General features: G+C 33.3%; 1 protein-coding gene across 2 annotated transcripts in view; it reads right to left on the bottom strand.

Annotated features, from left to right (window-relative positions):
- Positions 1–2,955: 2,955 nt before the first annotated feature.
- Positions 2,956–17,441, bottom strand: part of LOC124353970 (scavenger receptor class B member 1) — a 123,308-nt gene continuing 108,822 nt past the window's right edge. For both annotated transcript variants that reach the window (XM_046804064.1, XM_046804065.1), the window contains 7 exons: positions 9,014–9,152; positions 8,030–8,236; positions 6,672–6,816; positions 5,919–6,167; positions 5,409–5,527; positions 5,156–5,278; positions 2,956–5,051 (listed from right to left, as the gene is read on the bottom strand). In XM_046804064.1, the coding sequence (XP_046660020.1) occupies positions 4,677–5,051; positions 5,156–5,278; positions 5,409–5,527; positions 5,919–6,167; positions 6,672–6,816; positions 8,030–8,236; positions 9,014–9,152 (1,357 nt within the window). In that variant the 3' untranslated portion in view covers positions 2,956–4,676. The remainder of the gene's footprint in view (positions 5,052–5,155; positions 5,279–5,408; positions 5,528–5,918; positions 6,168–6,671; positions 6,817–8,029; positions 8,237–9,013; positions 9,153–17,441) is intronic.

Raw genomic sequence — 17,441 nt, 5'->3', positions numbered from 1 at the left:
CAACAAATCAATGTGGTGAAGTTAATTATTAGTTGCGTTATTAAAAACCTGTACTCAAAAACTGTTTTTGATCTATATCTTCAAACTGTCATAGTTCTCTTATTAGTACCTATATTGTAACGTTTTTTTACAAGAAATCTGCATGAAATTTCTTCTAGTTTTTGTATATTATAATGTAAAAGTTTTTAAGACCAGCAAGCACGGATTGTAAGGTTTGAGTCAATTTATTTTTTGAAGCAAATGTTACACCTTTAAAATAATTTTAAAGCACTTTACTGTCTTGTTGGGTAGCTTCAAGCCAATGTCAGTGGTGTTGGTGACATTCGTTGTTAGTAAACTAGCCTACTGGCTTCCCCAACCCCTCGTTTCCCAATACAAATGTTACTATATGTCTAGATGCTCAACAGCTTGGACTGAATTTCCTATTTGGTGGCTTTGCTATAGGTTTGGAGATGTGCTTAACAGTGAACTTTTTATCCCAAAATCTAACACACACACACATCATAGAGGGTGATGCAGACCATCCGTCTGTTATGTATAATGGCTTAACCAAGAATCAAAATATTATTAATTTGGGAAAATAATTTTTAACATCCACAAATAACCCCAAAATTTTTCAAATAATGTAAAGGTTAGTTGAACCGTACCTCATTTTAAACCAGTCTCTAATTACTGATCATTTTGAAAAAAGGTTCTTTGTATACAGGGTTCCTAAATGAAGAAGTTGTATAGTTTAATATTTTTTACTGTTACCTCATTAAAAATGTTAGCAAGTCTAAATTTTTATCCAAGGTTTCCAAAGAAGTATTCTTTCTAAAAATATGTTACAGTTGTCACTTTTCAGCACATTTCCAATTTAATTAAATAGTTCAAATTTAGGATATTTAAAGTCATAAAACCTAAAAAATTCAATTGGTAAGGTATGACTTTCATTACACCTATCATTAAACTAAAACTGTTTGTATTTAAAGATTAGTTTTTCTTGAATGGTTGAGAGTTGGCACCAAAAAAATAATAGTTTTCATGACATTTTGTTCCATTTAGCATCGTTGTATGCTCCTCTACCTTACAGGTATTCAAAATTGTCTACCACTTGTTTTTAAAACACTTTCCATATAATGAGATGTACCGTATACCAAAGTGCGATTACTATCAAATTTAAACTTTGATTACGATAGATCTATTACCTGATTTCGCTGATTCCCTGTGATAGATTTGTTTGATAACTTTCAACAGTGAAAGTGTTGAATAAAAAACCAAGGAGTAACAATTTTGGAATCCACAAAATTTTTATTTTTCTCGTGACATTTCTAGCATTGTAAGGATTATAAAAATTACTTTTTGAAGAATTTTGGCTTTCATGAATGTGCTTCTCATCAGGGAATTTATCAATGAGAATTTGATGATAAATCTTAAATATATAAGCGTATATCTTGGATGTAATTTAGAGTTCTTCATGTTATATAATTAATAATCTATAAAATAACTATAGATGGAAAATAAAAGTGGATGACTAGAACAAAATAGAGGTACTTTACCAGTTTGGTATTCATTTATATACTGATTAATAATATTTAAGTTATAGCGTTTGAACTGTTTTTGTAATCTTTGTTATAGTTTGTGTGTTGTAAGGTATATTATTATTTATTGGTGTTAAGTAGTTATTAGGCATATACCATTTGACACAAGTTATCTTGAAAAACAGTTATGTACTGAGAAAAAAGGCATTTTTATTTATTATTTATTTATTTAATTCAAGCATATCAGTTTGTACTTATGATTGATCAAAAAGGAACGCCAGAAGTCCATATTTAATGAAAGAGCACACAACAACTAACTATACAACATGTGGATTAGTTTTCAGATTTACTTTTATAGGTTCTGATTAGTCATTGGCCACATAACCTACGGTTTTTGCATTAATAAACAAACATTTTAAATAGCATGCAATACTAGGCTTGGTTTTGAGATTTATCAATAATTTAACTGTAGAAAACAGGAGTAGGAAGCAGGCATAAATAATAAGACCGAAGCATTTGTAAAGTACGAATATAATACTTATCCATTACTATTTACAATAGTATAGTACAATGGAAGACTACGCTAGGATGGCTTGGCTTGAGCAACTGACCAGATTGAGTGCTGTATAACTATGAGTGGAGAGTAGACAAGTTTGGACTGGATTATGTTTGGATTTGGTGTAGATATTGTGGACGGAATATTTTAAAATATAGAAAGTTATATATGATAGTAATAATACAATATAAACATATTAATATTAACATGACGGTTTTAAAACACTTAGGTATTGTATATTTGCAGTTTTTCTTTTTTTCTTAAAGTAATTGTGTTAATAACATAATTTTAGTTCAGTTTGGCACTGAAAATCTTTTGTAGATGATTTGCTCATACATAAAAAGCGAAATGGGAACTAGTATATAAATGTATGATAAATGAGACACGAGAATAGGCGATTCAGATCTTCTCCTGTGTAAACAACAGTATGGATCAAATGTTATAGGATAATATAAATATGCATTGATAGATCTATTTTTAAAACGAAAATAAATTATTTTTAATAAGACCCTTAATTGTGTAACATTTTTTTATGCATTTATTCTTGTAAACAGTGCTTGAGGTTGACTTATTTGTGTTGTTATTACAAAAGTAGTTCAAATATAATGTATTTTATAACAATATTAAAGTATAGCCACTAGTTGTTCTGCACATAATATATATATATATATATATATATATATATATATATATATATATATATATATATTTCTTTATATGTGTATATGAGAAATAAATTTAGAATCTTTTTACCTGTAATAGTTTTTGTGAGAATAAGTTGTATATTTCATAATGTAAACAAAATGATTTTTATATAATGTCTTTTAATGAGCAGTACATAATCTTAATATAACAGACTTTTAAAGTGAGTTGTTTTTGTATTTAGAATGAAAACTAACAAGAGAATTATTGTTTGAAATTGTGAAATTGTCGCAGAATTGCATAATAATAAGATACTCAAAATTGAGTTGAGTGACAAATTCACTCAGAACCCTCATCATAAACAAACTGGAAGAAGAGGTTCACCATTTGGTTTAAATTCTCTACTCTAAAAGAGTGCCCCCCCAAAACAATTATGATGATAAAAATAATGATAAATAATGTTATCAATCCCCAGTCAATAAGAACTTGATTTAAAACCTTCCAGTTTTACTTGTACTAGTCAGCCTGGTAGGCAAATTGACATTGGATAAACTTGTGCTTCTATTAAACTATTTGTATATTAGAAGTGACAATGAGTGATTTTAACACAATGCACTGGGGTTTTAAAATAGTAGACAATCATAATAATACCATTATGGTAGTAATTAGAATACTAATAACAGAATCCATCCAAATTACTACTCTATTTGAACGTAACATGTAGGTCATGATAAATTGTATATTTGAACTGGAATTACTAACGGATGTTCATTGGTGTAAGTACAACTTCTATCTTCAGCTGGCTATACGTATTTTATATTAAAAATCTATGTGATTACAGGTATTTTTATAAAATACATAGGAAAATAGTCATATAGAATAATATACAATTATGTTTATCTATTGGAGTATTTTGATGATTTTCTAATGTATAAGTTGTAATGGTAAATATCAATAATAATCATTGCTCCATCGTGTTAAAATATACACTAAATATTCATGTGATTAAATTAACAAGTATGATTGGCCATTGACGGAAAGTAGAATTTACCCAAAACTGTCTTTGTTGAATTCTACTTCTAATACTGTCTTGTACTATTTCATAACTCATAAAGAGCATAAAATATACGGTTCATCACACACAATAAAACAAATGATCATTTGTATAAAACTCTTATGATAGAAAATATTAAGTAGCATAATTAAAATTAATTAATTCTAACATAGGACGGCAGCGGTCCTCAGTAAGGCACTCACAGACTTGGCAAGTGGAAGATTCTTGAGCAAGACCTTTGGTCAAGATTCAATGTCATGGTTCCTGGACTCACGGCTCTTGTATCTATGTGAATAAATATCAGGAAGTTTTACCTAATAAATAAGTCATAATTACAAGTCTAGTAATTTATAAGACTTCACAAATTACTCTCTTTGGGAAGAAATGTGTATTGAATTTAAGACCACGAAGATTTAGAAAAGTAAAATGATAGAACACATACAAGGAGGTAGTCCAAAAACCTAAACCAAAACTTGCACAAACCCAACTCTTAACCTTATATTATCATCAAGTAAAAAATGATTAAGTGAGTTTATGAAAGGCAATCATGGAAGGAATACAATTTTTAACAGGCAACATGATTTACTTTTTAGATATTACAGGGGTTTTGTTTGTGTTCTGCTTACAGAATGCAAAATAAATCAGAATTGTCTTTAAAATGTGAATCAGTGTCATGCAACGAAACTCCTTAAAACAATTCAGAGTTTTCTGATCTACGTGATCATTTTTGTACAGTCCTCAGTTGACAATTCCTTCCTGAAATTTACTCCGTGAATTAAGCTACGAACAAAATCACAGATCTATATCTACTACGGTACCGTCAGTGTACCGTCACAGAGGACGTTAGGCCGGCCACGAGCCGGGCTGGACTAGCTTTTAGGCCTCAGGCCACACTTAGCGAAGGTTAACTCTCCGCCGAGGGGTCCGGGTTGAACGATGTCTCTTGCATCTCCGTGCCATTCTCACCGTCCAGCAAGTGCACAGAGTCCGGTCGGGTAGGTTCTCGCAGGTTGTGCAGCACCTGGTACGAATCACGAATTATCAGCAGCCGATGCTGGCCGTTCACGATGAAACTGCTGCCTCTCCGCAACTTCTGCTTGCCCAGTTCGATGTTCTCGGCCGTGAACACGAGATTCTTGTAGGCTCGCACGAACACCACTATCAGAGTGAGTGAGCCTATGACTATGAGACCGTACTGTATGACTGGCGCTACGTGATCGGCGAACGTCGTCGACATGAAGACCCAAGTGTGGATGCCCGGCGTCAATTCTGCCACGCCCTGCATCACATTATCGATGTCAATTTTTATTTTTAAAAGGAAAAAAACACTGGTTAGACTGATTTTGGTTACAGATTTGCAATATTTAAAGTAAAATTTCTTACCTCTTCTAGCCACATGATAGGGAAGACGATGTCAGGAAAATTCCGGACTGGATGGATTTCTGCATGTTCTACTTTGAGGTTCAGTTGAACCCTAACTCGAGCCTCTAACGTAACACCCAGTTTCTGAAAAAGTCCAGTCAAGTTCAGCCAATAATCTCTCTAAAGATCAACATCATTAATTATTTTCATACGCGGCTACTTTAATCTCTATTCGCAATGCAATTTATCTTCATTGATTATTTTTTGTCCTTACCGGCTGTATCTTGAAGAATGTCTCATGTTTTTCTTGGCTCGGGTTGAGACCTTCAAAAGGTTCCGAAAGAGACGGATCTGCTTTGTAGAAGTGGGGCAAGGACAGGTACACTGGAGCATCTGCAATAAATTATTTTTACTTAGAAGAAGTATTGGAAATATTTACATAGCTGACAGTTTACTTTCTAATTTTGTAAATCTAGATTGAATGGTTCGTAAGGAATGTTTTTGTAACGTACATTGCTTGAAGATGATTTTTAAGAGGCAATGTCAGATAACATCAACTAATTAGTGAATAGGCTATTAATGCATAATTACATGCATCACTTGGTCTGTCCATATAGTTTTTCAGAATTTTGTATCAACTTCACTATGCTTTACCTATTTTAATACATCTAAACATAAATCTCATTCGACTACCACCATCGTTTAATCGACTCCTACAGAGTCTCTTTATTTTTTTCTCTCTCTTACTTCATGGGTATCTGTGTAAACCTCCAAATAGACTCACCAAATTGACAGGGAGAGATGTTCTGAAGACCGTCGACAGGACATTCCTCACTCCCAGGACAATAACACTTGTTGTCGGGATATTCATCTCCGTTGCGGAAGATGTTATCATCAGGTGTGTAATAGCCAACGGTGATCCCTCCTTCTGACATCTCATAACGGTGACGTAGAGGCCACACGCGGCACAGATCTTTGTCGTACACGTTCACGACGTCAGATCCGGTCACCGCACGTGGAGGAAATAGGGAACCTGAAAACAGAACCCATGGCATCTTAACAAGATTACTTGTTTGAGAAAAAAGGAAATGCCCATTTTCTTTTTAATATTATTCTTTCCGCATTCATAAGCCATTGGTCTTTGCGACAATATTATCAAATAGAATAAAGGAGAGAATCGGTTTAGTACAAGATTGACAATGCTGATAAAAAGTATTTTAGTCACATGCAGAATTTGAAACTGCGCTATCTCTAACTCAGGTACAAACCCAGAGACCCTAGACTGTTTGGCTACTGGCTCTCCCAAATGTTGGTTTTGAGAATATTACCGTTTATACTGAAGTAATTTTGTTTAGTCCATTACTTATAAGATCGGCACGATAAAAGTACTGAGTAGTTTAAATGGCGTTTCCGCTTTTATACTTGAAAAGATAGATTGTTAATGCAACCCTTTACTATATTTACAGTCATACATTTTATACTAATATGAAGACTGCTTAGTTTGCTTTACAGATACCTTCTTGCACATGGTACATACCCTCAGAAGCGTTGATGTTGTTGCAAGGCGCATCGTTCCAGTATGGCAGGTGGTCCATGCCGTTCAGTTTATCCATAATGCCGAAGTATTCCATTCCGCGGTGACCGGTGTTGATGGTTGCCACATCGTCCAAGGTGCCGTTCCTCTACAATTGCAAATTGACTCATTATTTACCTTGTCATAAAATCTCGTCACATTAACATATACGCATTGGATCCCTAAAACCATCTTTCGGAGGGTTGTGTCTCTTCTATGCCGAACTACAAACTATCTTATAGTCGTATCCAGAAGAAGCTCTGGGTTTCTTGGATACCAAGAGGGAAAATCACAGACTTCAACATATGTCAGAAAAATCACAAATATAGTAGCTCTCAGCTCCTGTACCACATACTTATGCACTTAAATATTTATATGTTATGCAAATGTTTTTGTTTTCGTTTAATATGGGATTGAGTTTATCGTATACGATTAACAATAGCAAATACCTTCACAATCCGCAAAAGGTTCAGCATAAAGTTTACATGAATTATGATTTGATAAAAGTTTATAATTATGTAGTTTACAATGAATATTTGTACAAATTTATAGAATAATTATTACAAGCTCTCCATTTATCGACTGATCTCACAAACATAACAATTTAAAACATTATGCAATAAATGAACTTATGTAAATTATTTTTTTACCTAAGTCTATTTTTCCTAGCTCACATGGTTACTTTGTAGTAAATTGTTATTTTTGATTTTTTTGTCCGTTTATTGTGTTCACATCATTTGTTACTCTTACATTATATAGTCTTTATAATTATCTTTTTCGTCTTAGCAATACTATATTGCTAATTATTATTGCTAATTGTGTTAATTGTTATTGTCGAATTATTTACTACTGGACATTTTGGTATTATACCCTTTCCTATTTATTTGTTATTATATTATTCTTAAGCATGTGGCAACAAATCAACAAGTGTATGAACTTGATCTGTTTTTCAATAACTTTTCAAGAATATGTTTTTCCACAGTGTGTTATGATTGCATACAAGTGCTATTTTATAGTTGGCGTTAGCTCTAATATAGCATAAATAAATATCACCGAAAACTAATAAGTATGAACTAAGTGGTCATATCACATTATACAAAGGACAGTGATGATATTCTTTAATGTGGAAATTTTTTAATAGTCTTTCTTATTTTAAGCTTTTATAAAATAGTTGTGGTTCACATTACTGATACACATAGGCTTCTTGTAAAGACGACGTAGCCTAAGCACGAAAAAAAGATAAATGTATGTTAGTATTTTTTTTTTTAGAGTACCTGCAAAATCAACTTATGGATTTAAATAAACGTGTGATAATATCTCACCCCAAGAAATAGGCCCATTTTCCTGGGAGGCCGCTTGCCTCGAGGGTAGAACCTGTTAGCAAGGGATGTGAGAGGATCGTCATAGCCGAACACGAGCTCATCGGCAGAGACGGTCTTGAAGGGAGTCATCCCTCCCATGAACCTCAGCACGACAGAGAGTGAAGTCTGGAGTAACCGACTCAGTTCATTGCTACCCGATGTCAGCGTCTAAAAGAAAAGCACATTTAGCTATAGATGAAGCATAGAAGTACAGAACATTCAAAATTCGTTGCCACACAGGCATACTCCTGTGTAATGATTTTAATTTATGCCGCTTATTAAATTGAAATTCAAATAGAAAAACAACTGCTTATAGGAGATTCGCACAGAAACCTTTCAACATAAATATATCAAAGAAAGTTAAACTTTCTGCCATAACCAACCATTTAAAAGTGGAAAGTAGTTATACCAATCACACTATACTTACGGGTAATAATTAGAGCCGACTGTAGATGACGTAGTATATACCTAATTGGGCACTATGTGATCAAGATCATTATTAAATTTTAAAAACTTTTTCGCTCACATAGTGCCCAATTAGGTTTTTTATTACTTACTACTTAAAAATATGTAATATGGAGGAATAGCTGAGTTACAACTTATGCACAAAGGTGAATGCCCGTTATCTTGAAACTTTTCGTTTGTTAAAACTGCCAAACAAACTTATTAAAACTATGTGCAAATACTGCCTCTGAATGGAGCTTAATCTGAACCTTTCATCGTTCATTCAGTTATCGTGTTCATAAGCGGTTTACATACACATTCAAACATGTATACAAAATTATATAAATCTTCGGTTGTATTGTGGTTTTGGATTCTGGTGGCCATGATCGAAGAAAATGTAAAACCTCTTCCTGAAATTCAGTCACGAGATGATTGCAATAAGGGATTTCTATTAAATGTACCTAAAAATGTACAGAAAAGAATTAAAAACAAAATACTTACCAATAATGGAATATTCGGTACTACGATCTTCAGGTTCTTGTCCACGGACAGCTCTGGTACGAACTCCAGAATTTTATGGTGCTGGAAGGACACGGTGCCGTTGTCATGGAAACGGATGTTTATCTTCTCCATGTCTTCCCTGTGGACAACAAGATCCATGAGAGGTCGTTGCGATACGTAGAATTTCAAACATGCTGTGATATCTAATTTGAATTACTGTCCTGCAACTGATAACCGAAGAGTGTGATTTTACACACTGCTGGGCGGTGAGTCTTCGTACTTGCTTTATATAAACTCCTAATTTTACGTACTTACAATTAATTATTTTGGTCTGAGTTTGATATCGAATATTAGCCTTCTTACAAATTATCTAATTTCAAGAACAAACTATATGGTTTTTAATTTATTCATATAAAAGTTGCATGCTGTTAAGAAATTAAATCAATTTCAAATAATGCTCTAAATGTCCGTAATTCGATATTTACAAATTTAATTGGATAAATGGTTTTTTATATATGGCCCACTATGTTTATTCGTGAACATGTTCGTTTTCAATCACTTTAGATTTTGGTCTTATGCAACCCTTCCTCTCATAATTGCTGTTAAAAAAGTATTTTCTTCGCGCGCTCGCGAGATGTAATGAAAAGCTCTGAATTTTATTTGAATTGAAAGCATATTTATTAGATCAAGTGAATATAGAACCAATTAAATTTCATAAATGAAAAGAAATCAAAATTAAATGTTTTACTATAATCCAATAATTTAGTGTATTAGTTTTGAATATATTGGCATATTACTGAGAAAAAAAAATACTAATAGCTATAGTATTTTGCCGAGATGGTAGTGGATTAAGATCTAGTCTTCAAACAATGAACAGTCAAGGAACCTCAGCACAGTCAAGGACAAAAATTTGTCATTTTGGAACTAAGTTATTTAGATTTAGATCGTGCATGTCTTATAGTCACCCATAATGTTTTTCCACATATTTTGGAGATAATTTATGACTGCAAATTGTTTTCATCATAATCTCCTTTACACATTATTAATAAAACAATGCCAACAATAGAATTTCCCACCTATTTTATATTTTCACTAGCGGGCCCGGCGCGCTTTGCTGCGCATTTCAATAATTTTTTGCAAAAGTTACCCGCGGCTTCGCACGCAATTTCCCGTTGAAAACAGTACACTATATTCACTTATTCTTTTTCTATCACATTCTAAACATTGCTGAGATAATTGATAGTCGTTCCATCGTGAGCCTCTTGGGCGTATTATGAAGGTATGTACCATATTCCTGCCTCTATCTAGCTGTTACCCACGGCTTCGCACGCAAATCTTAAGAACCGAAGTCCTTATATTACTTAGTAAATTTTTTTTTTACTATAATAAATTTTAGATTAAATTAGTTATATCTCCGATGCCACGATTAAGCTTGCTTTGTTGTCTCGATCGAGAGAATATGTACACACGGAGTTTTGAGAACCATACTTCTGTCAAAAAAAAACAACTAAGGTTGATTTTATAACATTCTTTATATTTGTAGCCAACGTAAGATAGTAATTATGATATCTGCATTACTCTTCTGATCAAGCATGAGCATGGTTTATATTAAATAAATATTGCAGTTAAAGGTGAATTTTTACGTCAAATTTGAATTGTATTATCTGGATAGTAAAGTCTATGTTTAACAGTGATTGCAAAAACAGTTTAAACAAAATTTGTCGTTTCTCTTAAGCTTACTCTATGCTTTAAAACTATAAGTGTAATATATGTTTACAAAGAACAGCTGATTAAAAATTTGAAAAGACGTTAACATATGTTTGCTGCAATGCATTTCTTATGGGTATTTCTGTAACCAGTGGGGCGGAATCCTGAATCGGGAAAGGGATGGGCATAGCTTATAAACCTTCTCCGTGGAAAAATACATATACGTACAAATTTTCATCATGATCGGTCCAATAGTTCACGATTCCATAAAGGACAAACATACAAACATTCATTTTTATATATATATAGATTGTAGTGAAGTTGAATGTGTACAACAACCTCAATGCTCGTTCTTAAACGTAAGAAAGCTTTATAAGTCAAGGTAACATACATAACATTTTTTTAAACAAGCGCAAAAAGTAAAATAAATACTGGGCACCTGCATGACGTGCAATGTAGTGCTGTCTGCTTATAGGAGGCTGTTAATTTATATTGTTTCATGAGTGTTGTTTGTGTATAAAGAATATTGTTCAACACAAAACATTGACTAGTGATATGTCAATTTTATCTTGTAAACCTCATGGGATACTATGATAAATAAGGTATAAATTGAAAATAATAGGGAACGTTAAAATATCATAAGACGGGGCCAACCAAATCGATCACAACTCGTGTGTTTTGCCGAGTTTTAAAAAGTAACGTCTTTACCTTGAGAGGATTGAAATTTCCCCATACAACAATAATTATAAGTATTTTCCTTTTCCTAGATTTTAACTCTCTAAAAAAGAATCGAGGTCCGCCGTTCACAAACACCCATTACGTTGTCCAGATTTATAAGACAATTTTTAGTTTTTCCAAAATTAGTTCAATTTTACACACCAGAATTGTCTGGTGGCTCCACTTGATACAAGACAAGTAAAATAATATTAAAGGCAAATGTGGAGGTATAAGTTCGTTTAAATAATAAATTCAGGATAACAGGATTTTGGACATTATTGCCATCGTTATAAGTTATGTTACGAAAGAAATCTATCCTCTTCGACAGATAGGTAGATTCAAATCCTCGAAATGTTGTGTTATACTTTTAGTAACATATAACGATGGCAGATGTCCGAAATCCTGTTATCCTTTCAACCCTTCAATGACAAATAAATAAATAAATTCTTTTTACGCTAAGAGATAAATTCAGATCCGATAAAAATTATTCTCGATCAAATTTCTAGGATGTATACTATCGTCCTATTGTTTGTCCAGAAATATGTTCTTCTCATAATTAGAGATCTTCAACATTATAAAATATATTGGAGTACTAAATGCGCTCTTAGATGGAATATAATTTAATTAGGGGTTATAAGTAGCTCCCATTCGGAAACGTAACGCCACATCAGTATAACCGGGGCCAGTGTCAGTTGTCATATGCTCCTTGCTTCAAATTGGATTTCATCGAAGTGGTTCACCGCAACCAACACATGTAAGGTATATAATTTCTTTCCACTTTTCTTAAATACTTTATAATAATAATAACATTTTTTAATCCCACATAAAGAAACATAGAGGCTGCACTTCCAACATTCGGCGCAGCCATATATTGTGAGTGTACTGCGTTACAATTATTTTTAAGTTAATACCTCTGGTAGCGAATTATTAACTTAATGATTTTGAAATTAAATGACACTTGACTTTATTAGAGGCATAGGACTATAGCATCCTATCTTCCACTTAACCACAGTTTTCATATTAGAAAACATGAATTCTGTGTCTAAATCTAAATTCTAAATCCCTCAAACCCTGACTGTTACACAATTGGTAGCGCTATCGTACCTGTTAATAAACAAACGCGATTGGATGTTTTATACTTTGAACAGTACTATATCTTGCAAGGGGTACATTAAGTTTGAAGTTTTGTACAGTAAAGACCTGTTTGTGACCTTCGGAATACGAATAGAAATAGAGGTTTGTCAAATTTTTACATCTATGAAGTAAGAATTCTTTACTCATTCACAAAACTCCCATAATATCGTCAAAAGAAATACCAAAACAATTTAAATAATTCGAAGGGGGAAGTTCTGTGTAAAGGATCTGGAATGTTATTACTCCGTTGAAAATTTGACTTTTCGAGAAAAAACTGCATAACATATGAATATAAGGAAAAGTCAAATTATCAAGTATCGTTAAAAAGTGCGCCGATATGACCGAACAAAATGTAGTTAGTGTTGCGCTGTTCATGACTGTGTCCAGCAAGGCCCAAACATGCTAAATCTTATTTGCACTAATTAGCTATCCGCAAAGGATGTGCCGTATGTTGCACCTGACGTGACCATGGCACAGATGTACAGAGGGACACGTAAACTTGTAGTCATGAGACTAAACCAACATCCGAAACCGCCACCGTGCCACGCTGCCGCCGCGCCGCGCCGCTCTGCTGAGAACAATCCTATCGGCAGGCCCAACTTCAGAGAGGCTATCTTTATCAGCCAACTGCAGACATAAAAAGTATATGGAAACTTACGTGTGCTATTGAAATATTTATTATTAACATAATTCACAAGCATTGTGTTTTTTCGTGCGGAAGAAACTGATACAGTAAAGGTTACATAATAAAATTGTCCTCTAAAACATCTATTATAAAAACTCAGCAATTACGGCCTAATCAAAGCATTGATTACGTACGAAGGTCCTCAGTGCGGCGAGCGATTGGCAAAAACGATAAACAATGAGCCATCGCGACATCATCAGCTATTCTTCTGACGACTTTATGCGACTGTAATCGAGACGAAGAATGGGACCAAGGCGAGGCCCTGGGGAGTAACGATGAGATTTGCGAGATGATTCACCTCGTCGTACTCCTTCGTTATACAAATGAGACCGCGGAGAATCGTGAATACGTGTAATGCTTTATTTAATTCTGAGAACTAGAGCAAGTTGTTTGTGATAGATTAACTGGGTTCAGACAGAACAAAAACTCGGATTATTTAATTAAAGAGAAAATTACTTGGGAGTTATGGACAACAAAAACGATGAAACCTCACAATATTTGGAAACGGGTAAAACGATATGAATATGAAGCACTTTATTCAACGCATTAGAAAACTATAATGATATACTTAGAATTTATGAATAATGATCAGGAATTATAATATGTCACTCTTCTGATTTTCAATAGAATTGCATGTTTGAATATTGAATATTATATTTGAAGATTGTGTTTCAGTGTGCTCTCGCCTCGTACAACATATTTTTATGATTTGGAGCAGTTTTCGCCTTGTTCTCAAGAGTTTTCGGTCTTCCACTATTGTTATTTTCCATGTTACAACGGCTATTACAAAGTGCTTTGGTTTGTTTACTTGGTTACTTAGGAGTTACGATGCTGATACAGTTGTATTTCTTATTCTTAATTACATTTGAAAATATAACATTAAAATGTTTTGATTTATGATTTTGAGTTATGATTTATTTCAAACTTAACTTTAATATAATTCAATTCAAATCTCAAAAAGTAAGGCAGCACTTAGAAATAGGAAAATAACAGGGGAGTTGGTGAGTAACATACTTAAAGGTTTTACTGATACTGAGGTCCTGTTACCAATTAACCGTTAGACATTTCGTCTGATTAGTTTGTTAAGCAGTCACCACCTTCCGAGTTTGATTACAGTTTTGCATTCTTCTAAGGTTAAGTTTTAATTTAAGACCACTCCCGTTAGTGTAAAGAAGTGAAATTATTCGAGTTTTTAGGCCAATGGCATGCTTGTTGGATTGCGTTTGTCTGTCACGGGAATGCAAAGTTGCTTTTTACTTACTAAAGGATACAATATATTTTATATTATATACCGAGTATGGTCTTTGGTTTCAGGTTACTGCCATATGGTTAGTTTACACCTGTTTTATATCAACAGATTGTTATTGTTGTCAAACTTTCAGTTTGGGTTCTGTTTGTTTAAATGAAGTATTTTAACTTACTTTACATAATATAATTTACAAAATGACGAAGGCAAAGGAAGATTTTAAGAGAAGACATGTAGGAGAGCCAAAGCCTAACCTTCCTATGAGTGAAAATACCCAAACAACTGGGTCAGGCGTTTCTCAGCCTTACAGAAGCACCTTTAAAATTATTAAATCTACTGAGTAGATTAATAGTTTTCGTGAGGGAACAATACGACCGGGACTGCGGGGGTTGAGCTGTCACCAATCCGTCCAAAACCCGCCGTATTGGATACTGGTGATTGAAAAGATCACTATTTAAAAAAATGCACTCCTTCTTTTAACCTATGATTCTCTTGTTTCCAGTCTTTCCTACATTCCTTCCAATTAATGTTGCTTTCAATAAAAAATCACAGCGAATAAAAAACTATGGGAAAATCTTTAAATACTACTTGGGCAGTAAGAATAGAGTATTTTCTAGTACGATGTGTTCAGCTTACGTGATTACTACTTTATGTTCCAAAGATTTTAAAAGGTTATGAATAATTAATCAAATTATAACTACATAATTAATTTTCTTTTTTTTTAAATAAAAAATTAATATATCTTATAATATTTAGTAGGTATCCGATATGTTGTTTTGATACGGAAGAATAGAATTACGTAATATTCACATCACAATAAAGTTATATGCATGAGATTGAGATATTTCAGGAAAATAACACTTTGGCGATTAAATGTTAGAACATATATGTAACTAAACTGTACGTTAAGGGTATTTTATAACAGTAGGTAACCTATAAATAAGACAGTTCCTGATCGATAGACATCTCAAGGATGTCAAAGCGCGCAGCTAATTTTTTATTATCGCCGTCACGCAATAATTTTACAAACAAACCAGTTTTTGAAGTTTAAAAAAACCTATGATTTATATATTTTAATTAAAATTTTGCATAAGCAAATAAGGTTAAATCAAGTGGCATGTACGTCACGAAAGGAGTTATACAATATTGTTTTTGTAGTGTTTTGGACAGTTTTAAATAAACAATTCCTATCCACTTTCAGCCCACTTAAAATTACAGACTCGCACTTTGTTGGTACTTAATTTGTATTGAACTTCCTTGTTTTGATTGAATTTATTAAACATAAAAACTTCAAGAAAAGAGAAAAAGGCTTCTACCATTGCATTCGGTTGAATCTGAAATTCTTTTCTGAATTACTGAAAGTGAGGAGTTGGTAAAGTTTTACCTGATTTTTTCAAAATCAAAACTAAATAAAATGAAGAGACTGAGTTTAACAAGTGGCATAACAAGCTTAGTCTGAGTATTAAGTTTTGTACGCAATATCAAGACATTTAGTTTTATTACTTTTAGCGTTTAGCTTAACATCTCCACTATAGAGGATAAAGGTATCCCACAGCTTTCAACTAAAAATCTTAATATTGTTAAAATCCCTCTTACAAGACTAAAGGTTAAAACATTTTACGTAAATAAACATTTAAATCACACCACTGATTCTTACAACATGGCATAAAATAATAATGGATTATTAAGGACCTTATTAACACCGTGTTGTTATATATCCATCTATCTGAGCCTTGGTCATGTAGACTTGGAATTTATTGCGTACTTTCCTGATGGACTTAGGAAGAACCCTGTTGATTTTGGGATCGAAAGGTAAAATGGATTAAAAAAATAAATTCTAATAAATTGAAATTGATCTTGTCATATGACTTTTGATCATTTGACACAGCAGTACATGTGATGAAGTTACATAGTTGAATTTGCAAATACTACAAAAAAGTCCCGCAAGACATAGTCAAGAAGTTTTAGATCTAAGTTTAAGTATCCTTCGATAAACCAATCATTGGTCAGGTCTTCTAAAATTCCAATCCAATCCGTAGCTAAACAAATTGGTAGTAATCAGAAACAGTTTTAATAACTGGCCAGAAAAGTGCACTTAAATAAAAAGTAAGCGTTCTTCAATGATTGTTAAAATCTTTTGACAGATTATTAATTTGTTTGCAAACTCTCAGCATATATAAGTTCATCTTAATGTAACATATCGCTTTCAAAGGGATGGAATTTATGCAGTTTTTCGTAAGTTCAGGGAGGAATTACTGATAAAGACATGTGCGAATAGGGTGACATGCTCGTTGTAAGATGTTTTAAACCTTCAATTTGAGTAATATCACTAAGGATTCTTTTTTCAATTTGTTCTTTATTGGTCATCGACTCGTGTTTCACTCGAATGGTATTCATAATTCACTTGCTTCTGTAGTATAGCCAGGATAAACAAAATAATGGGGAGAGGAGGTCACCGTACATTTATACATATGCTCAATGGAACAATAAAACCAACGGTCGTTAGTTATTAGTGTGGATTATTTTTTTCAACAAATTTTCTTCTTAAATTATACTTTAGGATTCCAATACTAGACCTCTTAGAGGAAAAAAAGAGTCGTAACCCCCATAAACTCCTATAACTACATCACTGTCTTCCTTCGCTATTAACATCGAAAAGCTCGACCTCGCGATAGAGTGACGTTGGCCTCTGCAACGAACATCCAAATTGCAGGTTTTTCTCCGAGGTCACAACGCAAAGCCGGAACAGAAATTCTAAACACGTCCGGTCCTGACTGTTAGCTGGTGGGTCAAGGAGGTAGACTGACTATCGATGTCGCAGATTACTCGATCTCAAACTATCGACTTTGTTCGGTGGTAGTAAAATCTAAATCCGGATATATCTTTCTGGTTGCCGCACGAATTAAGACTTCGGTTTTGAATTCTGAGTAGGTTCAAAC

This window comes from Homalodisca vitripennis, chromosome 2 (assembly GCF_021130785.1).
Source record: "Homalodisca vitripennis isolate AUS2020 chromosome 2, UT_GWSS_2.1, whole genome shotgun sequence".
In the NCBI taxonomy this organism is placed as follows: Eukaryota; Metazoa; Arthropoda; class Insecta; order Hemiptera; family Cicadellidae; genus Homalodisca; species Homalodisca vitripennis.
The sequence above is the reverse complement of the archived record's forward strand: the minus strand, read 5'-3'. Positions and strand labels throughout refer to the sequence as shown.